The following is a 23320-nucleotide window of genomic DNA, read 5'->3' on the forward strand; positions in this document are numbered from 1 at the left end:
TTAAACCAGAACACATACAATTATTAACAAAGAATGTCACTCAACAAGAAATTCTAGACACGCTAAAATCCATTCCTAATGGTATATCACCTGGCCCAGATGGCCTTCCCATAATTTACTATAAATAAATTATCAAATCTTTTCTCCCACACTTAGTAGAATTATTTAATGCATTCTTGTCAAGAGACGCCCCGACTACTCAAACTTTGGAAGCACATGTTTCGGTTATTCACAAGGAGGGTAAAGACCCTACACATTGCGGTAACTACCGTCCAATTTCTCTATTGAATACTGATATTAAATTATGGGCTAAACTCCTTGCTAGGAGCCTGGAATACGTGCTCCCATATCTAATACACTGCGACCAGGTTGGTTTTGTTAAGGGTAGGGAGGGAAAAGATAACTCTAGTAAAATCATTCGCGCCATTGCCCATGCTAGGAGAGGGGGCTCCCCTTTGATCTTGCTCACTACAGGCGCCGAAAAGGCATTCGACAGAGTGAGCTGGAGGTTTTTAGCATATACTCTAGAAAAATTTGCTTTCCCTGAGATTTTTGTAAATTCTATCTTCTCTTTATACTCCTCCCCTTCTGCTAGAATACGGGTAAATGGTACTCTTTCACAAAGTTTTATTATTCAAAATGGGACGAGGCAAGGCTGCCCGCTGGCGCCTTCCCTCTTTATACTCCTCATGGAAAAACTTGTTTAAGTAATTGGACAGGACCCAGATATTCAGGGAATTAAAATGAAAAATACCAAACTATTGTTGGCAGTTTTTGCAGATGATCTGCTCCTCATGCTTTCCAATTCAATTAAAGCATTCCCCAAACTCATGTCTATTTTTGAACAATTTGGAGAGCTCTCTAATTTTAAAATTAACTACGAGAAATTGGAAGCATTAAACATTTCCACCCCCACATCTGATGTTGAATTTCTACAGAGTTCTACCCCTTAAGTGGCCACATGGCTGTATCAAATATTTAGGGATCCAGATCACTAATAACCGAGATCTTTTATATGAGAAAAATTTTACACCATTGGTTGAGAAAATGAGATCCCTCCTTAAAACTTTCGACAACCCACTGTTATCTTGTATTGGTAGGAAAAATGTAGTAAAAGCATACATTCTCCCTAAAATCATCTACCACATAAATATGCTCCCCATATGCCTCCCTTTGTCTTTCTTTTCTTCCATAAAACAAGTACTAGCTCAACACATATGGAAACATAAAAGACCTAGGCTCTCACACAAATTATTATCCCAACGAAACCATAGAGGTGGCATTGGGCTTCCGGACATCCTAAGATATTATAAATCCATTCACATGCTCAGATGGCTAAAGATGGCCAATGCCTCCAAAAGAAGAGATGCTAAAGATATTGACTGTCTTCTACTAGGTAACAACCCCCATAAGTTCATATGGGCAGATGTAATTCCTGTCTCTGAGATGTCGAGAAACACCATTACTTCCACTTCTCTGGCTATTAAACGTAACCTAGTTCAAGAACTCCATGGTGACACTATCCCTATGTCTGATGCTCCAATATCTACTATCCCATACTTTTTAGACCCCAAGTACACAGACCCTTATAACCTCTGGTCAGAGTTACCAAACTATTCTATTAAACAATTCCTTTCAAATGAGATCCTTATGCTAGACTCTTGGCCAATGGGTACCTCGACGTGGCCCAAAAACTTCCTGCAATATAATCATGTCTCTCACATCTTCTCTCAGTTTAAAACTAGATTCTCTAAAATTAGGAAGGGCTCTTGGATTGACATGTTAAGTAGACTTTCTTTCCCTTTTTCCAAAGGTATTTCGAAGATATATGACAATTTGACATCCCAGTTCTCTCAAAAGCCCACTTTCATATATTCCAGGGAGAAGGAATTAAATATTACATTGTCCGAAGAGGAAACTGACTCCATCCTTTCCAATTCACATGGCTTCTCAAGATGTATAACTTTACAAGAAAATTCATATAAAATTATTTCGCGTTGGTACAGAACCCTGGAAATATTACACCATTTTGGTCGGAGTGACTCTAACTTATGTTGGAGATGCAAACTAGCTGTGGGTAATATGACACATATCTTTTGGTCATGCTCGAAGATTAGACCATTTTGGGGAAAATTAGAACTGACCTTAAAAAAACTAGGCCTGATAAGACATTCATTAACCCCTAAAGAAATCCTATTATCCTGCCCAACAGATAACTATGAGCCAAAAAAACATGACTTGATCCCCCTGTTGTTGGGTTCAGCAAAACAACTGATATCTCTACATTGGAAGCAGGAATCTCCCCCCACTCATTCTGAATGGATAAATAAGGTAAACATGATAAGACTCACCAGTTGGGAAACCTATAGTCACCCTAAATTTTCTAAAGTTTGGAGCCAATGGAGACAGGAGGTTTAATTTTTTCTTTGTCCCCCCCCCCCCCTTCCCTGGAAAACCATATCAATCTCCTGATATGATATTCTTACTATTCTTATTCCCTTGCCCTGTTGATTACACCCATCCACTCCCCCTATCCTTCTGCGACTAAATTACCCCCTTGGTGGAGAGTGTTTATCAACCACTAACTTTTTATGTCACTAAACTTTAAAAGATCTACTATTCCTATATAGGGTTATTTGACTGCAATTATTTTATTTTATATTCATATGTCTTTTACTCATATGTCATGCCGCTCTTTATTCTTGTCTTTTTATTTATTTCTTTTCTGAGGTCTAATTTGTGGGCTACGAGCTTGTTTATGTTGTTGTCCTTTTCTAGGTTTTTTCTGGTTTTTATGTTACTATGTCCTTTTAATGTATCAACATGACTTCTGTACTTTTGACCTTTGTGCAATTATTTACTTGTCATGTAATTTCAATCTTTCGTGTTCTATACTTAATTCAGAAATAAAGAATGTAAAAAAAAATAAGTTTTTATACCCATATGAATTTTTAATATAAAGAATAATAAAAGCTACATTTTATGGCTTGAATAGAGATGGGGTTCTCCACACTTTGTCTGGTTTTCCTCCAAAACATCTTAAAATGGCTTCTAGAAAGTTTGCTCCCAAATTTGTAGGTCCTTACTAAAATTTTAAATCCCGTGACTGTTAAGCTTCAACTCCCTGTAGCTTGGAAAATCAACAACTTCTTCCATTTTTCTCTTTTAAAGAAATTTGAAGGGACACTTGGTCCCCAAGACATTATTGAGGTGGATCAGGAGAATAAAATCGAGCGAGTTCTGGTATCCAGGCTGGTCAAATGGCATTTGCAGTATCTCAGTATTTTCAGTTAAAACATTCTTTTTCCTTGTGTAACTTCTCTGATGTTTATGAAAAATTGATTCCCATGTAAAATATTTACCACATTAAAAAAAGGCTTCTCCCCTGTGTTAATTCTTAGGTAAGAAGAGATTTCTTCACAAAACATTTTCAGCATTCTGAACATGAAAATGGCATCTCCCCAGTATTGGTTCTCTGGTGGATATCAAGAGAATCGTTCTGGTTAAAACATTTCCCACATTCTGAACATTAAAAGGGCTTCTCCCCTGTGTGAGTTCTTTGGGGATTAGCACAATATGATTTATGGCTAAAACATTTCCCACATTATGAACATGAAAAAGGCTTTTCCACAGTTTGGGTTCTCTGATGGCTATTAAGATTCACTTTTTGGTTAAAACATTTCCCACATTTTGAACAAGAAAAAGGCTTCTCCCCTGTGTGAGTTCTCTGGTGCTTAACACAATTTGAATTCTAGCTAAAACGTTTCCCACATTCTGAACATGAAAAAGGCTTGCCCCCTGTGTGGGTTCTCTGGTGACTATCAAGATGCTGTTTCAGGTTAAAACATATCCCACATTCTGAACATGAAAAAGGCCTCTCCCCTGTGTGAGTTCTCTGGTGATTAAGAAGAGATGATTTCTTTACAAAACATTTTCCACATTCTGAACATGAAAATGGCTTCATCCCTGTGTGAGTTCTCTGATGTGTAACAAGAGCTGATTTCGCTATATAACATTTCCCACATTCTGAACATAAAAAGGCTTCTCCTCTGTGTGGGTTCTCTGGTGACTAACAAGGTCTGATTTCCGTGCAAAACATTTTCCACATTCTCAACATGAAAAAGGCTTCTCCCTTGTGTGAGTTCTCTGATGTCTGTTAAGACTTGATTTCATTGTAAAACATTTCCCACATTCTGAACATGAAAAAGGCTTCTCCCCTGTGTGACTTCTCTGGTGTCTAACAAGATATGATTTCCATAAAAAACATTTCCCACATTCTGAACATGAAAATGGCTTCTCCCCTGTGTGAGTTCTCTGGTGCTTAACAAAATATGATTTCTGGTTAAAACATTTCCCACACTTTGAACAAGAAAATCTATTCTCTGCTGTGTGAATTTTTTGATCTTTAAGAAAGGAATTTTTGAGGGGAAAACTATTTCCATATTCTGAATGTGAAAAGGAATTCTTTGCTTTAGGAGCAGTTCGTCTTTTAATGCTTATTTTGTGACTTTGATTTTCCTTAGTAGTCGGTAATGAATCAGAAGACAGGACCTGTTTCATAGGATCAGATGACATATCTTTGCTGTGAAGGGATGATGGTATATCTGAAATAATTGCATTCACTTCAATTGTATCCTGTGGGATCTCAAGATCGTCTGATTTACAAATTGAAGATGTCAGCTGTCCCTCTGATCTCCTGGTACAGTCAACTGCCAAGAAGATAACAAATTATTATTTTTCAATAAAATATCCTTGATTTATATATTTTTCAACATTTCTACTTAAACTGTGTGTAAAAATGGTAAGTTATGTAAAAATATTGAATTATTCACCAAGACAATGACAGTTCACAGTCTATTAGAAAACCTCATAGGATGAACCAGTAGAACGTGGTGTTCAACTGTTTGTTCATTCTGGAATATGGAACAAAAAGCCACCAAGCAATGTTATGTAGGTGAAAATAATATCAATAAAAACGTCTACTCATCTCACAAAAAACAAGCCCCCACTCAGGTCCATCATCTGTCAGTGTAATAACAGAGGTTTCCACATTATTAGTGGCTCAAAGGCTCTTGAAAAGCAACATGGCTTCCATAAACCAATCCAGCAATATCCGCTGTACCAAAATCAGATCTCCCCCTCGCTTCTGAGCCTTGCAGTGCGCCCAAACTATATTTAGCCTCCATGTATTTAGCATTACTATAGTGAGAAGAACCCACTTAATTGATGGTGTGTGTCTCCTGGAACACAATCTAGGCACTATGTGTTGGGTAATAAAATTATATATTTGCAATTTTCAAGCATCCCTTGAATATTCTAAAAAGTGCCTGAGAAGTCAAAATAGTCACTTCTTCTACTGATTAATTCACTGAGGGCTATAATTTCCAAAATGAAGTCACTTTATGGGGATTTTTACTCCTCTGATTTTCTGCCATTTTGTCATATTAGGGCTTCTGCAAATGGTGTGTCCCACTTTCTTTGGGTTCTGCTCATGCAACATCTGCTTCTCTCACCAGGTGCCGCCTTATTCATCCGGCAGGCGGCGCTGGTGATGGAGGAGACGTCAGAACCAGAAGCTCTGGGCGGCACAGGCTCTGTCCAGCCACTAAGATTAGGGTGCCTGGGACCAGTAGTACTATCCAGTCTGGCAGTATGGGTGTGTGTGCTGTCCAGCTGGAGTAATCTGCTCCCTACTTCAACCAATTGGAAAGCACCGCACCCTACTAAAGCTGGAGGCATATTGCCGGAAGCTGCCAGATACAGCCTTGTTCTCCTCTGGTTCAGTCCTCTGTGCTCAGCTCCCGGCTTGTGGATTTATTTCTGTTGCGACCTCGGCCCGTTTACTGACTACTCTTGTGCCATCTGAGTTTGTATTTCTTCTGCTCTCCTGGTTCTGACCCGACTACTTGAATATTCTTTTGCCCCATCTCACTCCACAGAACAGCAGGTAACACCGTGGCCCAAGCCTAGGGGTCTCTGTGTAAGTCCAGATCCATGTAGAGGGGTTAAGGGGTGATGGGCAAAACTGTGAGTATAGACAATAACAAATCTCTAGAAATGATCAAACTCAAGAGTCTTCATCAGTGAAAAAAGTGAATAACTAGTGGTGAAACCTCTCTGGGGTAATTGGAGTATGGGGCTCAGGGGCTCTTGGGAATCTAAACTATTGTAAAGGCCAATATTTGTTGTCAGATGAGTTTCAAGAAGAAATATTTTAAACATTTTAAAGATAACTTTTCATAATACTGCAGAGCTGAGGTGTCTTAAATTTAGGTCTCAGGCATTTGGAAGAAGAAATAGAGACCTCCTTTTAACCCTGTTACAGCCTGGGGTGTAATAGTACACACCAGGCTGTCACCCCATGTTCAGCGCGGGCTCCGCGCTGAGCCCACACTGAACCGGGCACATGTCAGCTGATTTATACAGCTGACCTGTGCCCGCAACAGCCGCGGGTGGAATCGCGATCCAACCGCGGCTGTTAAAATCTCTGACAGCGGCATTTAACAGCGCCGCGCCGGGAGCGCGTCATTTACCTTGCCCATCGGTGACCTCGTCACATGATCGCGGGTCACTGATGGGTGGGTATGACAACCCTGGGTCTGCAGCAGACCCCAGTGGTTGTCATGTACTGATCGCTATGAGCGCCACCTAGTGGTCGGCGCTCATAGCACAGGAGCATTTCTGCTACATAGAGGTGATCTGCTCATCACCTCTATGTAGCAGAGGCGATCGGACAGTTGCTGCTTCTATAGTCTACTATGGAGACTATAGAAGCAAGCAAATAGTGTAAAAAAATGTTTTTAAAAATATTAAAAAAATAAAAAAAATATAAAAGTTCAAATCACCCCCCTTTCTCCCCATTCAAAATAAAATATATAAAAAAAAAACACATACACATATTTGGTATCACCGCGTTCAGAATCGCCCGATCTATCAATATAAAAAAAGAATTAATCCGATCGGTAAACGGCATAGCGAGAAAAAAATTCTAAATGCCGGAATTACGTTTTTTGGTCACCGCAACATTGAAATAAAATGCAATAACGGGCGATTAAAACATCATATCTACCCCAAAACGGTATCAATAAAAACTTCAGCCCGGCGCTCAAAAAATAAGCTCTCACCCGGCCCCCCCAGGTCCCGAAAAATGGAAACGCTACGGGTCTTGGAAAATAGCACCTTTTTTTTTTTGTTGTTTTATTTTTTCACCACTTAAATAAAAAAGAACCTATACATGTTTGGTGTCTACAAACTCGCAATGACCTGTCAGTTTTAGCATTCAGTGAACGTGGTAAAAAAAATAAAAAAAACATCTGTGGTATTGCACTTTTTTTGCAATTTCACCGCACTTGGAATTTTTTCCCCGTTTTCCCATACACGATATAGTAAAACCAGTAATGTCATTCAAAAGTACTACTCGTCCCGCAAAAAATAATCCCTCACACGGCCATATTGACCAAAAAATAAAAATGCTATGGCTCTGGGAAAAAGGGGAGCAAAAAACGAAAATGCAAAAATGGAAAATCCCAGGGTCCTTAAGGGGTTAAAGACTACCAGGGAGTTTCAAACTTATTAGTGAGGCCGGCTGATCCCACCACAATCAAACTATCAAACAGAATGAACCTGTAAAAAGAAGACTTTTTTATTCTATTGTTACATTCCCAACAACATTATATGTTTGGGGTGGAAAACTGCAACACTAAATCGGAGTCACACTCATTTATGGTGGATCATTACAGCTACTATGAGTCCTGACCAGAAGAGTAGAGAAAGTATTAGCGCCCCCATTTCAGGAGAGATTGTGCAGTAATCTGAATTCCTTAGGATCGAAAACATAATGCAATTTATGACGTGGAGTGAATCCATGAAACCAGGGCTGGAGCCAACACATCTCCTGCAGGCGTGAATAAATGTATATTACAGCCATCAGCCACGCACAGCTTAGAGATATATCATGGCACAGGTGTAATGTTTTCTGTATAGTTTATCACAATCCTGTTTGAAGTTAGTTGGTTTAAAAAGAAATTTAAAAGTCGGGATAAAGGGAAACTCTGTTGTTAATGTACAGAAATTCACACTTGGCCCTCACTGCACATTTAATGTTGTAGATCATAAGAGTGAAGTTTGGCCAGAAAGACTGGACCTGGTCTTGTAGGGACCATATGAGCACATTCAGCAGCACAGAAGAGAGAGAAGGTAGATTCATCCAATAAGATATCAGGGATCTAGGAAGCCAACAACATCATTACCCTCCGCTTTCTCTTACAGGCCCATCATAATATTTTTATTCAAGTGATTTTCTAATTTGTCAGCACATTCTACGTACGCAGTCATTTAGCTTTATAGTTTACAGATCTGGGCAGATAAGTCAGTTTCTTCTAATCACAGGGAGTAGGTGGATCTTCCTGGTTGTAAGTTCTATAGAAAAGGCTTTTCAATGACCACAGTCATTTAAACAGTTTTGGGTGGAGGAGAATGTTGTGGTCTAGAGGCAAAATGGTGATCACACGATTGTGATATAGCCGGACTACACCAACGATAAAGCAGCCACAGCCGGTGACTGAGAAGAATCTGTGACTTCTCTGCATTTAGTGGTCACTACTCACCTGGGTAGTCATATGTAGGAATCTCCTCTTTACACCGCTCATCACCCCTCACATATGTCTCTGTAGTATTAATATGGGTCAGATCTTCACCCTGAAACAAATATTGTAAAAGTCACAGACAGATGGAGAAGTCCCATCTATGATCAGCTCTAATCCTGCCATCTCCACCGTTCTCATTACACAAGTATAAACCATATAATACTGGTGGATAAAACAAGACTGAACACAAGACCTTCACAGCCACCTACACATCATAGGGGAGATCTCATGACACCTTCTCTCCATCTACCTGATGATCCTGAGGAACATTGGGATCTTCTTGTTTACAGCCCTGTGGAAGAAGAGGACGGGGACATCTCTCTGGTGTTGTCCTCTTACTGGATAGATCTGGAGGAATCACATACAGGGACTGAATTCATTCTTTACATACAGATAATTATAGGCCGTGTGTATTTAGTCCTTTTACCTGGTGATGTGAGGGGCTGGGGAACCTCCATCATGACGTCCTTGTACAGATCTTTGTGTCCTTCTAAATACTCCCACTCCTCCATAGAGAAATAGACAGCGACATCCTGACATCTTATAGGAACCTGACACATACAATGATACCGTCATCCCCCCAATAGTGTTACTGTATAATGTCCCAGCATTCCCAGCAGTGTCACCTCTCCAGTCAGCAGCTGAATCATCTTGTAGGTGAGTTCTAGGATCTTCTGGTCATTGATGTCATCATGTATGAAGGGGTGAGATGGAGGCCCTGCGATTGGGCTCAGGGGTCTTCCCCATCCCTCAGACACAGGGTCCTGACAGAGCTCACTAGAGGTCTTCTTCACTACTATGTAATCCTGGTTATGAAGGAAGCATATAACATTTTATCAGATGCTAAATATTATGAAAAGCTAGAGGTGGATCCCTCAAAGGATTTCACAAGGGAATACCATGACCTGATCAATTATGCCTACACAGCAGGTATCCTTACAAAAAAAGAAAAAACCTTTTTAAACAATAAAGAACCATCATTGGCATTCTTTTATCACTTGCCGAAAATTCACAAGGATTGTAATATTCCTCCTGGACGACCGATCATTTCAGGAATGAATTCCCTTACTAGTCCACTCTCCCACTTTATAGATCTGTACCTTCAGCAATATGTAAAATCTCTCACCTCCTATTTAAAAGATTCTACTCAACTTATTTTTGAATTGAATGCACTACAATGGGAAGATAATTATCTCATGATTACAATGGATGTTAATGCACTTTATTCAAATATTGGTCATGATTTAGGTATAAATGCAGTGAAATTTTTTTTACAGCAGGATAAAGATATGCCACAAGGTCAGGTAGATTTCCTTTTGAGAGGCTTAAATTTTATCCTCAAGCATAATCTTTTTGAATTTGAGGGACACCTCTATTTACAGAGGCTCGGTACCGCGATGGGGACTTGGATAGCCCCAAGTTTTGCTAATTTATTCATGGGGCTATTCGAGTCCCAGTCGCCCCTATGCTCCCCTAAATATAGCAACAATATAGTACTGTACAAGCGCTATATAGATGACCTATTCGTGATATGGAGGGGCAGTAAAGAGGATGCTCAGTCTCTAGTCAATGAATTGAATGAGAACACCTGGGGTATTACTTTTTCTTCTAGTATCGAACCAAAAATAGCTGTTTTTCTTGATTTAGAAATTTCACATGAAGAAAAGAAAATAATAACGAAAACTCATTTCAAATCTGTTGATGTGAATGGCTACTTGGACTATCAAAGTGCCCATTACATCAAATGGAAAAATAACATCCCTTTCAGCCAATTTCATCGAATCAGAAAAAATAATACTAAGGATTCGGATTATATCAGACAATCGGATATAATCAAGAAGAGATTTAAAGAGAAAAAGTACCCCAAGCAAATTATCGGAGGTATACCGTATAAATTTGACTAAAACCCAAACTGATTGTTTGGGGAATAAGGATGAATTGCCCCATAAGGAATCCAGGGATAGTGACACTAAGAATATGAATAAATGGAATCATAATTTTATCACCTCTTATAATAAGGGGAACCAATTGATTAGGAATATTTTGCAAAAGCATTGGCATATCTTGAAACAAGATCCTCTCCTACGAGATATATTGCCAAAAATACCTGGCATTACATTTAGGAGAGGAAAAACTCTAAGAAACCTCCTCGCACCTAGTCGTTTAAAAAAACGGAAACCAGGAGGCCAACCAGTGTTCTCTCAATCTAAAAATATTTGTCCCTTGATTAGTACATTATTACTCACACAGAATGGCACTTATAGGTGCTCTCAGAAAAAATGTCAGTGCTGTCATATAATTACTCATGGGTCCCATTCCACTACATCGAATAGCACAGGAGAGACTTTTAATATCAAGGATCACCTGACCTGTACTAGTGACTATGTAATCTATGTTATTACATGCGATTCCGGTCTCCAGTACGTGGGTAGGACCACACAAATGGTGAGATCCCGACTCAATGCCCACAGATATAATGCCAAAAATGGCTTATTAACACACAGCCTCTCCAGACATCTTCTTACTACCCATAACAAAAAATTTAAAGTGAGACTTACACCGGCGGAGCAGATTCCGGCTGATATTCCTGACAGGATCCAACAACTTAACAAGAAGGAGGCCTTCTGGATATATAGACTACGTTGTTTGTATCCTGATGGCCTCAATGATAAATTGGAGAATGTATAGAGTTCACGGAGATATCTCCACAATTAATGTTTCATTCACTATGTATAATAATAACCTCTTTCTCTTTTTTTTTCCTTTGTTTTTTTTTTTCCTTATATGCGTTTTTGGTGCGTTTTTTATCAATTTTAGAGGAGAAGAGAGAAAAAAAAAAAATTTTTAATATATTTTTTAAATTTTTTATCTTTTTTTTTTTTTCTTGCGTTTTTTGATGCGTTTTTTTTTTTTCCTCTCTCTCTGCCTTCCGTTTTACTGCCTTTAGCATATATATCTATGTGAATTTAACTCCCCTTATCTGAATTTTATTGATATACCTATTGAATGAAAATCTTCTTAAATCCAGGTTCATGGTATAGATTCTTCTATCAATGCACTTATTTTCTCCTCTTAAAGGGATAGAAAAAGAAAGGAAAGAAAGAGAAGGAGAAAGTATAATACCTTCGTTACCAAAATTTTATTATGTTAGGGAGAATATAAGTATATCTTTGGCTTTCCTGTGATATATTTGGTAAGTATACTTTACTTGTGTACATCTATACTATTAGGAACAAAATCTAATTTTTATATACCATACTTGTGCAATATTTTGGATACATGAATTAATATTTATTCAATATTCATTTAATATTTATTGGCTATTTATACAAAAAATTCTATAAGGCGTCATATTTTCACTTGTCTTTGTTGTATATGTTTTTATCATGTTTTTAATTAGTGGTGTTGTTTGTCCCAGTCATGATAAAATTTACAAATTTTTTTCGACACTCTGCTTCTATATTTCATGATTTTGTATGCTTGGTGCCTGCTTTGCCCTCTTTTTTTCCTGTTCTCAATTTGTCTGTTTGGGGGTCTTTGGGCACAGGCATAGGTTTATTTATATGGTGGTGCTGGGTCTCCTTTTTGCCATCAGAATCTCTCACCTCTCCTGTAAGCCGGAAGAGGATCTCTAGGGTGAGGTGTAATATCCTCTCTGCCATCTTGTCTCTATCCATATCCATCTTTGATTGGTAAATCAGGAAAATTCTCTTATATAGAAGATCTTCACTGAGAGGATCCGATATTGTAGAGACCTGAATGAGAAGAAGATGAGCCGATGTAACATCATAAAAATCCTGTGTAATAATACAATTACTGGAGATAATAAGGGGAAACATATGAGATTTATTATTTTACAGTATTTAGTTTTCTTCTTTACATCTACTAATAAAACCTATATACACTGCTCAAAAAATAAAGGGAACACTCAAATAACACATCCTAGATCTGAATGAATGAAATATTCTCATTGAATACTTTGTTCTGTACAAAGTTGAATGTGCTGACAACAAAATCACACAAAAATCATCAATGGAAATCAAATTTATTAACCAATGGAGGCCTGGATTTGGAGTCACCTCCAAAATTAAAGTGGAAAAACACACTACAGGCTGATCCAACTTTGATGTAATGTCCTTAAAACAAGTCAAAATGAGTCTCAGTATTGTGTGTGGCCTCCACGTGCCTGTATGACCTCCCTACAACGCCCGGGCATGCTCCTGATGAGGCTGAGTATTGTGTGTGACCTCCACATGCCTGTATGACCTCCCTACAATGCCTGGGCATGCTCCTGATGAGGTTGTGGATGGTCTACTGTGGGATCTCCTCCCAGACCTGGACTAAAGCATCCGCCAACTCCTGGACATTCTGTGGTGCAACGTGACGTTGGTGGATGGAGTGAGACATGATGTCCCAGATGTGCTCAATCGGATTCAGGTCTGGGGAACGGGCGGGCCTGTCCATAGGTTCAACTCCTTCATCTTGCAGGAACTGCTGACACACTCCAGCCACATGAGGTCTGGCATTGTCCTGCATTAGGAGGAACCCAGGGCCAACCGCACCAGCATATGGTCTCACAAGGGGTCTGAGGATCTCATCTCGGTACCTAATGGCAGTCAGGCTACCTCTGGTGAGCACATGGAGGGCTGTGCGGCCCTCCAAAGAAATGCCACCCCACACCATTATTGACCCACTTCCAAACCGGACATGCTGAAGGATGTTGCAGGCAGCAGATCGCTCTCCACGGCGTCTCCAGACTCTGTCACGTCTGTCACATGTGCTCAATGTGAACCTGCTTTCATCTGTGAAGAGCACAGGGCGCCAGTGGTGACTTTGCCAATGCTGGTGTTCTGTGGCAAATGCCAAGCGTCCTGCACGGTGTTGGACTGTGAGCACAACCCCCATCTGTGGACATCGGGCCCTCATACCACCCTCATGGAGTCGGTTTCTAACCGTTTGTGCAGACACATGCACATTTGTGGCCTGCTGGAGGTCATTTTGCAGGGCTCTGGCAGTGCGCCTCCTGTTTCTCCTTGCACAAAGGCGGAGGTAGCGGTCCTGCTGCTGGGTTGTTGCCCTCCTACGGCCCCCTCCACATCTCCTGGTGTACTGGCATGTCCAGCCTCTGGACAGTATGCTGACAGACAGCGCAAACCTTCTTGCCACAGCTCGCATTGATGTGCCATCCTGGATGAGCTGCACTACCTGAGCAACTTCTGTGGGTTGTAGAGTCCGTCTCATGCTACCATGAATGTGAAAGCACAACCAACATTCAAAAGTGACCAAAACATCAACCAGAAAGCATTGGTACGGAGATGTGGTCTGTGGTCCCCACCTGCTGAACCACTCCTTTATTGAGGGTGTCTTGATAATTGCCAATAATTTCCATCTATTGTCTATTCCATTTGCACAACAGCATGTGAAATTGATTGTCAATCAGTGTTGCTTCCTAAGTGGACAGTTTGATTTCACAGAAGTTTTATTTACTTGGAGTTATATTCTGTTGTTTAAGTGTTCCCTTTATTTTTTTGAACAGTGTATTTTAGGCCACAGACAACAAGCAGTTTTTCCCTCGGAGTCGGAAGCTGAACACGTTTCTCAGACTCATTTTCCATAAAGCTAATTCTCATCTCATTTACTGACACTGGAATCGGCATTAGCAATACTGCAGGAGATATTCATTACACATGACATGAGAAATTAAACACCTACAATCACAATCCTTATAGTAAGGCTTATATGCATCATATCAACAATAACCCAAATTTAGAAAAAATGACAGCCAAAATATATTAAAAAAATCTCATTTATTTAGAATACATAAAAAGTACAACAAAAAATAACATATGGTAATAATAACACAACACAGGTAGAAAAAGGGGGCACACCTGGTATACATATATACATCGATAGGACAAAATTGGTACACAGACTGATTAATGAATTAATAAAGCCAGAGTATAAAATTTAATAAAACAGTATATATGTGCTAATGTGTATCTCAAAAATATAATGTATGAGTAAAGCAGTTCACAAACTACTCCAAATAAGCCATCTATAGGAGATTACATGTATACAGACAATGAACATCAAAAGAAAGTATAATACCTGTATATGTATGGAAGAATTAGTGAGGGAAACATAAAAAACCAAGGGCCCACGCACGTTTCACAAAGAAATGCTTTGTCCAGTATAGTGAGCTACTGTGTAACCACTTTATAGGGTGAAGGGTCCAATCAGATTGTATAAGGAGGATAAACTAACTATATGGCACCTGCACATAGAGGGAGTCGTCACTGGAGGAAGCTGAATAAATTAGGGTGAAGGTTCATTTATCCAGTTTCTTCCAATGAAGACTTCCTCTACATGTAGGTGCCGAATAGTTAATTTATTTTCTCTCTCTTTCGTGTTTGGATTTCCGCGACAGACACTAGCTGTCCGATACAAACCATGAACTTTACAGGTCGGGCTCGCTCATCTCTAGTTATTATTGATCCTTACTATAAGGATTGTGGTCGTAGGTGTTTAATGTATACATTTTACTATTACAGTAATTATTCCTCAATCCGGTGTGGATTACATGAGCAGACATGCGTCCTGGCTAATACGGGCTAAAAACATATTACAAAATGAAACCCCACAGGTACAAGATTCAGCCCAGAAGATTGCACTGAAAAGGACTTTTAAAAAAACGTATTAAACCGTCGTACTCATCTCTGGTGGAAAAAAACTTTGCCGGAGAATTACCTGTCCAAAGATATCACACCCCATGGACTCAGAGAGCAGGTTTTTAATTTTACATTGAATGGGAAAATGAAATATCTACCATAAAAACAAAGAAGTTGCATAGAGAACTACAAGATAAGGAGCAATACAAAGTCTTTACATGGAGCCATAATCCTAGACATTCTGACAAGGCCATCCCTGGATCCACAGGAACATCTATCAGTGGGACATCAGCTGCCTCCTCTGCTGATACAAGAAGATACCCATTGAGATTCAGTAAATGGAGGTTGGAACATGACTGTCGTTTTGATAGTAAAAGACAGACCGGTATGAGCTCATCACCAGAGGACCAACATATGAATACATAATTCATTTATCATCTTTGGTCTCATCTTCTGATCAATTATCGGTTCTCAGTCGTGGTCTGCCTTTATTCCCGTCTTTCAACTTTAACAATTTTTCAGCAATCAAAAGATTTACAGCTTTTCACTTGAAAATTTATTTTCAAAAAAATGTATGCTACCAAGCCCATAGATGGGTTTTTTCCTTCATTACAAAAAAAAAAGACATTTCAGATATTGGAAGAATTAGCAGGAGAATCTGAAAATACTGGCAGATGTAAGTACCCTGGCTATCTTCTACCTAAATAAAAGAAAATGCCTAATAATGGTGTCTGGTCCTGCAATGTACGAAAGTCTATTAGGCCGGGCCAGAGGCAATGTCCAATAAGTTACCTTTTAACGCTCCATACACATTAGTCTAAAGTTGCATGAAAGCACTAATTTTGGTGGGGAAAGGGGGTTTGGTAGCCTATATAATGTATTTGGGGGCCTCCGGACAGATGGATTTGGCATCCTGAATTTCAGAGTTTAATCGGTTTGTTCTTCCTGTAAATAATCCTCTGCTAGAGGAGTCTGGAGGTGACTCTCTCTTGTTTGTACTTGCGTATAATTGTTTGTACAGATGAACGAGGCACCTTCAGGTATCTTCAAATTGTACCCAAGGATGAGCCAGACTTGTGCAAGTCCACAATTCTCTTCCTGATATCTTGGCTGATTTCTGTATACTTTCCCATGATGCTACACAAAGAAGGGGTGTGTTTCAGTTGTGCATTAAAATACATCCACAGGTGTGTCTCTAATTAACTCAGATGTTGCTAAAAAACTTATCAGAAGCTTCCAAACCCTTGACATCATCATATGGGCAGTCCAAAATTGTTTAAAGGCATAGTAATCTTAGAGTACGTAAACTTTTGACTTAGCAGTAATAAAAATGCTTTAAAACATTCTCTCTCTCATTATTCTGGCATTTGGCAAATATTAAAAATTATGGTAATTCTAATTGACCTAAAACGTCAGTGCAAAGGTTCTGGTGTGACTGGGTGAGAGGCGTCAGACTGGTATCTAAGAAGTAACATTTCTCCTTGCGGAGAGCAACATGCTAAGCACATCGCACACACTATGTGATGTAGTCCTGTAGCAAGGGTCAGGGTCCTATCAGTCCAATATCTGTATCATCTCATATTGTAAATCCAGGGTGACAAACATGAAAACCCCATTATAAAACCTTTAATTAAAAAAATAAATCCCCTCAAAGTTGAAGATGAATATACAGGTGCATCTCACAAAATTAGAATATAATCAAATAGTTAATTTATTTCAGTTCTTCGATATAAAAAGTGAAACTCCTATATTATATAGAGTCATTACACACAGAGTGATCTATTTCACGTGTTTATTTCTGTTAATGATGATTATGGCTTACAGCCAATGAAAACACAAACAAGTCATTATCTCAGTAAATTAGAATACTTTATAACAGCTTGAAAAATGATTTTAAAATCCGATATGTTATCATACTGAAATGTATGTTCAGTAAATGCCCTCAATACTTGGTCGGGCTCCTTTTGCATCAATTACTGCATCAATTCGGCGTGGCATGGAGGCGATCAGCCTGTGGCACTGCTGAGGTGTTATGGAAGCCCAGGTTGCTTTGATAGCAGCCTGCAGCTCGTCTGCTTTGTTGGGTCTGGGGTCTCTCATCTTCCTCTTGACAATACCCCATAGATTCTCTATAGTAGATTCTCTATGGGATTAAGGTCAGGCAAGTTTGCTGGCCAATCAAGCACAGTGATACTGTTGTGTGTAAACCAGGTATTGATACTTTTGGCAGTGAGGACAGCGGCCAAGTCCTGCTGGAGAATGAAATTTCCATCTCCAAAAAGCTTGTCGGCAGAGGGAAGCATGAAGTGCTCTAAAATGTCCTGGTAGACGGCTGCGCTGACTTTGGTCTTGATAAAACACAGTGGACCTCCACCAGCAGATGACATGGCACCCCAAACCATCACTGATTGTGGAGACTTCACACTAGACCTCCAGCAGCTTGGATTGTGGCCTCTCCACTCTTCCTCCAGACTCTGGGACCTTGATTTCCAAATGAAATGCAAAATTTACTTTCATCTGAAAACAACACCTTGGACCACTGAGCAACAGTCCAGGTCTTTTTCTCCTTGGCTCAGGTAAGATGCTTCTGTCGTTGTCTATTGGTCATGAGGGGCTTGACACAAGGAATGCGACATTGGTAACATGTCCTGGATACGTCTGTGTGTGGTGGCTCTTGAAGCAATGACTCCAGCAGCAGTCCACTCCTTGTGAATCTCCCCCAAATTTTTTGACTGGCCTTTACTTAACAATCCTTTCAAGGCTGCGGTTATCCCGGTTGCTTGTGCACCCTTTTCTACCACACTTTTTCCTTCCACTCAACCTTCCATTATTATGCTTGGATACAGCACTTTGTGAACAGCCAGCTTCTTTAGCAATTTTGTGGCTTACCCTCCTTGTGGAATGTGTCAATGACTGTCTTCTGGACATCTGTGATGTCAGCAGTCTTCCCCATGATTGTGGAGCCTACTGAAACAGACTATGGGACATTTTTAAACACTTAGGAAGCCGTTGCAGGTGTTTTTTGTTAATTATTCTAATTTACTGAGATAATGACTTTTGTGTTTCCATTGGCTGTAAGCCATAATCATCAACATTAACAGAAATAAACATTTGAAATAGATCACTCTGTGTGTAATGACTCTATATAATATAGGAGTTTCACTTTTTGTATTGAAGAACTGACATAAATTAACTTATTGATGATATTCTAATTTTGTGAGAAGCACCTGTATATGATAAAGAGCTAAATAGAAACAGCCAGTAGGCGCAAACAGATAATCAAATATAGGTGCAGGCCCCTAAATATATACTCAGTATAGACAACAAGACCCCAAAGGGTGAGAAGGGAATAAGAGAAAAAAAGTTCCAGGGGGCGCACTTTCTTCTTTGCATGTGTAATATTCTACCGCCCCCTCTTTTGGGGTGACAGAGGAATGCAGAGATTGTGCAGGTTGGGAATAGATGGGGACGGTGGTGAGGAGTCAGATGTGTCTGTGCTGTAATCTCTGCAGACGAGTCCTGGCTGGAGAAGTCACAATGTCTTTCTGAGAAAGATGGAAAAGTGAACGACTCCATCAGAAAGAACATCAGCTGTGATTATCTGTAACTGTGCTGTATCTTCTGTGTGTCCTGCAGTACTGGGATCTACCACTAGATGTGGCGGGAATAGCGTGGGGCTTTGTGGAAATTTTTTTTTTAGTTACAGCGCGGTTATCTGCTGAAGTTCTCCTATACCCACTAATAGGCCCCGACCCCACTATCAGTATTCGGTCAGTATTTTTTCTCAGGAGTGGGAGCCAAAACCAGGAAAAAATACTGACCAAATACTGATAGTGGGGCCGTGCCAGCATAGCTGTAATCAGGGTTACCAGTAAGGGCCCACTCAGACACTGCGCCCCCCGGAGCTGAACACCTACATATGCCTCTGCAAGTGTTACATCACTGTTCACACCACACAGAGATGCCAAAAGAGTCTCCGTGCTGAAGGGGTTAATGACCCCTGCGCCCAGTAATGGGGTCTCCACATACCTCCACCTGCAGAGCCGCCACCACATATATGGCTGCTCTGTGCGCACAGGAGTTGTGATGAGGTCACAGGAGGGGAGGAGTCAGGAGTCACATGATCAGGGGCCTCAGTGGATGCAGGACTCTGCTGTGCTGGTTGTCATGGTGCTGGATGAGCTGAAGTTTATGTGTGGGGTCAGGAGGGGTTTACAGTGTGGATGTAGCAGAGCCGCGTGTGTACGAGGTGTACGGAGCGGAGCCGCGCGTGTACGAGGTGTACGGAGCGGAGCCGCGTGTGTACGAGGTGTACGGAGCAGAGCCGCGTGTGTACGAGGTGTACGGAGCAGAGCCGCGTGTGTACGAGGTGTACGGAGCAGAGCCGCGTGTGTACGAGGTGTACGGAGCAGAGCCGCGTGTGTACGAGGTGAACGGAGCGGAGCCGCGTGTGTACGAGGTGTACGGAGCAGAGCTGCGTGTGTACGAGGTGTACGGAGCAGAGCCGCGTGTGTACGAGGTGTACGGAGCAGAGCCGCGTGTGTACGAGGTGAACGGAGCGGAGCCGCGTGTGTACGAGGTGTACGGAGCGGAGCGGAGCCGTGTGTGTACGAGGTGTACGGAGCGGAGCCGCGTGTGTACGGAGCGGAGCCACGTGTGTACGAGGTGTACGGAGCGGAGCCGCGAGTGTACGAGGTGTACGGAGCGGAGCCGCGTGTGTACGGAGCGGAGCCACGTGTGTACGAGGTGTACGGAGCGGAGCCGCGAGTGTACGAGGTGTACGGAGCGGAGCCGCGTGTGTACGAGGTGTATGGAGCAGAGCCGCGTGTGTGCGAGGTGTACGGAGCAGAGCCGGGTGTGTACGAGGTGTACGGAGCGGAGCCGCGTGTGTACGAGGTGTACGGAGCGGAGCCGCGTGTGTACGAGGTGTACGGAGCAGAGCCGCGTGTGTACGAGGTGTACGGAGCAGAGCCGCGTGTGTACGAGGTGTACGGAGCAGAGCCGCGTGTGTACGAGGTGTACGGAGCAGAGCCGCGTGTGTACGAGGTGTACGGAGCAGAGCCGCGTGTGTACGAGGTGTACGGAGCAGAGCCGCGTGTGTACGAGGTGTACGGAGCAGAGCCGCGTGTGTACGAGGTGTACGGAGCGGAGCAGTGTGTGTACGAGGCGTACGGAGCGGAACCGCGTGTGTACGAGGCGTACGGAGCAGAGCCGCGTGTGTATGAGGCGTACGGAGCGGAGCCGCGTGTGTACGAGGTGTACGGAGCGGAGCCGCGTGTGTACGAGGCGTACGGAGCGGAGCCGCGTGTGTACGAGGCGTACGGAGCGGAGCCGCGCGTGTATGAGGTGTACGGAGCGGAGCCGCGCGTGTACGAGGTGTACGGAGCGGAGCCGCGCGTGTACGAGGTGTACGGAGCGGAGCCGCGTTTGTACGAGGTGTACGGAGCGGAGCCGCGTGTGTACGAGGTGTACGGAGCGGAGCCGCGCGTGTACGAGGTGTACGGAGCGGAGCCGCGCGTGTACGAGGTGTACGGAGCGGAGCCGCGCGTGTACGAGGTGTACGGAGCGGAGCCGCGTGTGTACGAGGCGTACGGAGCGGAGCCATGCACATTCTCCTTTCCTACCACCCTCCCACCCCTGGGAAGCATTCTGGTCACCACACCGCTCCAAGCAGCTTTTTCTTTATACCTTCCCAGTCTGTTATATTGATCCCTCCTGTGCATTGTGCTCTTGTAATATATGAGGGGCCATTGAGCTTTTATGTATTTTTCACTAGCTACCCATGCGTCTGTGAAATGTCTTAGGCCATTGGGGCACAGTGTAATAATGGGAGACCGTGATTATATATGTCTGTGATAGGGTATTTTTTAGATCTATTTGGAGCTAGTATATTTAAACCTTTTCTGTTAACCGCCCAGATTTAGGGCTATAAACTGTTATATACAGTATATCCGGTTTTGCTTTCACCTTGAATACTGTCTTCATAAACTCTTTTTTAATAATATAACTTAATAAAATGAATTTCTACATTTCGTACCAGGTTGTCTGTCTTGTCTTCCTATCTTCTCCATGTCTTGTTGACAGTTAATGGTTTATGTAAGGGGGGATGTGCTGCCCAAGCCTGGTCAGTGATCCACCCATTTATGAGTGATGTTCTTTTTGGCCATGTATTGGTGCCTGAAAATAGCCCGGCAGCATTTGTCAGATCCCCACAGGAGATACGAGTGACCTATAACTGTACCTGAAGGGATTTACAAGCTTTGACTAAAGCAAAGGCAGGAGATGTGAGAGGGACACATGATTTAAAGTAACAGTAACAGGGCATGATATGACCAGAGAAAGTGGGGAAGACTTTTGCGAACTAATGAAGAAGGGGGCGGATTTAAAGGTTTGGCCACCGGATGCTATTGGGGCTTTTGAAAAATTGAAAGAGTGTTTTATGTCTGCTCCTGTTCTAATCCAACCCGATCTCCAAGAACCATTCATTGTGGAGGTGGATGATTCGGAGGTCGGGGTAGGGGCTGTTTTATCTCAGTGTTGCCAAACTCTGACTAATTTGCGGCCATGTGCTTTTTTCGTATGTTGTTGGGAATTGTGAGTTACTCTCTGTTAAATTAGCCTTTAAGGAATGGAGACATTTTCTGGAGGGGGCAGTTCATAAAGTCACCGTGGTCACTGACCAGAAGAATTTAACATATATTGAGCGTATATTCAGCTAAACGGCTAACTCCTAGACAGGCCAGAGGGTCCTTATTTTTCTCTAGTTTCAACTTCTCTATCACTTTTAGGCCAGGGTCCAAGAATGTGAAGGCTGACACACTATCATGCAGTCTTAGTTCAGTTTCTCCTTCATCCTCCATTATTTCTAAGGATATTGTGGTTTCTGCTGTATCCTCGGATTTGGAAGCTGAGATCCTTAAAGTCCAATCGTTGGCTCCTTCCACCACTTCTGGGTCCAAAATATTTGTAGCTGTGTACATAATATTGGATCTGTTTCAGGAGTTACATTATTCCATCTTGAGTGGTCATCGTGAGGTCACACCTATGTGGAATGCTATTAGGCTGTGTGCCCACGATGCGTTTTTAATGCATTTCCGCAGCGTTTTTGCATCTGCGGAAAAGCATTAAAAACGCATGGTAGAAGGGCAGCAATGTTCCCCAATGATAATCCGCATGTGCTGTGCACATGCGGTGGAAATTTCCGCTGCGGATTATCATTGCGGAAAAAAACGCAGCACTACCAATTATTTTGCGGAAGCGCTGCGTTTTCGCCGCCATTGACTTGCATTAGAACGCGCCAATTCCGCAAGACTGCATCTGTACTTGCGTAATTGGCATGTTCTAATGTGCGTATGGTACCAGGGTGTGGAGGACAGGAGGCTCTCCTCCACACCCAGGTACCATAGAAACTGTAAAAAAAAGACTAAAATAAAAAATAAAGATTATATTTACCTTCTGGCGACCCGCGCTGCGCTCCTTCTCCTTTGCCGACAGATCGCGTTGGACTGAAGGACCTGCGCTGACGTCACAGTCATGTGACGGTAGGTCCTACAGTACAGGGCATCGCGATGTGCGGGCAGCCAGGAACGAGCGCCGGAGCACACCCCGGAAGGTAAGTATAGGTTTATTTTTTTATTTTTAACCATTCTACACCGCGTGCAGAATTATTAGGCAAATGAGTATTTTGATTACATGATATTTTTTATACATGTTGTCCTACTCCAAGCTGCATAGGCTTGAGAACCAACTACCAATTAAGAAAATCTGGTGATGTGCATCTCTGTAATGAGGAGGGGTGTTGACTAATGACATCAACACCCTATATAAGGTGTGCTTAATTATTAGGCAACTTCCTTTCCTTTGGCAAAATGGGTCAGAAGAGAGATTTGATGGGCTCTGAAAAGTCCAAAATTGTGAGATGTCTTGCAGAGGGATGCAGCAGTCTTGAAATTTCCAAACTTTTGAAGCGTGATCACCGAACAATCAAGCGTTTCATGGAAAATAGAC

The 23320-nt window shown here is 41.9% G+C and overlaps 1 protein-coding gene across 1 annotated transcript in view; it reads right to left on the reverse strand.

Annotated features, from left to right (window-relative positions):
• Nucleotides 1-2990: 2990 nt before the first annotated feature.
• Nucleotides 2991-23320, reverse strand: part of LOC141191598 (uncharacterized) — a 35165-nt gene continuing 14835 nt past the window's right edge. The window contains exons 3-7 of the mRNA XM_073661528.1: nucleotides 9272-9451; nucleotides 9073-9196; nucleotides 8896-8993; nucleotides 8607-8697; nucleotides 2991-4709 (exon numbers count right to left, since the gene is read on the reverse strand). Of these exons, the coding sequence (XP_073517629.1) occupies nucleotides 4111-4709; nucleotides 8607-8697; nucleotides 8896-8993; nucleotides 9073-9196; nucleotides 9272-9451 (1092 nt within the window). The 3' untranslated portion in view covers nucleotides 2991-4110. The remainder of the gene's footprint in view (nucleotides 4710-8606; nucleotides 8698-8895; nucleotides 8994-9072; nucleotides 9197-9271; nucleotides 9452-23320) is intronic.

Source organism: Phyllobates terribilis, unplaced genomic scaffold (assembly GCF_046119375.1).
Source record: "Phyllobates terribilis strain yellow unplaced genomic scaffold, ASM4611937v1 Scaffold_47__1_contigs__length_9908305, whole genome shotgun sequence".
NCBI lineage: Eukaryota > Metazoa > Chordata > Amphibia > Anura > Dendrobatidae > Phyllobates > Phyllobates terribilis.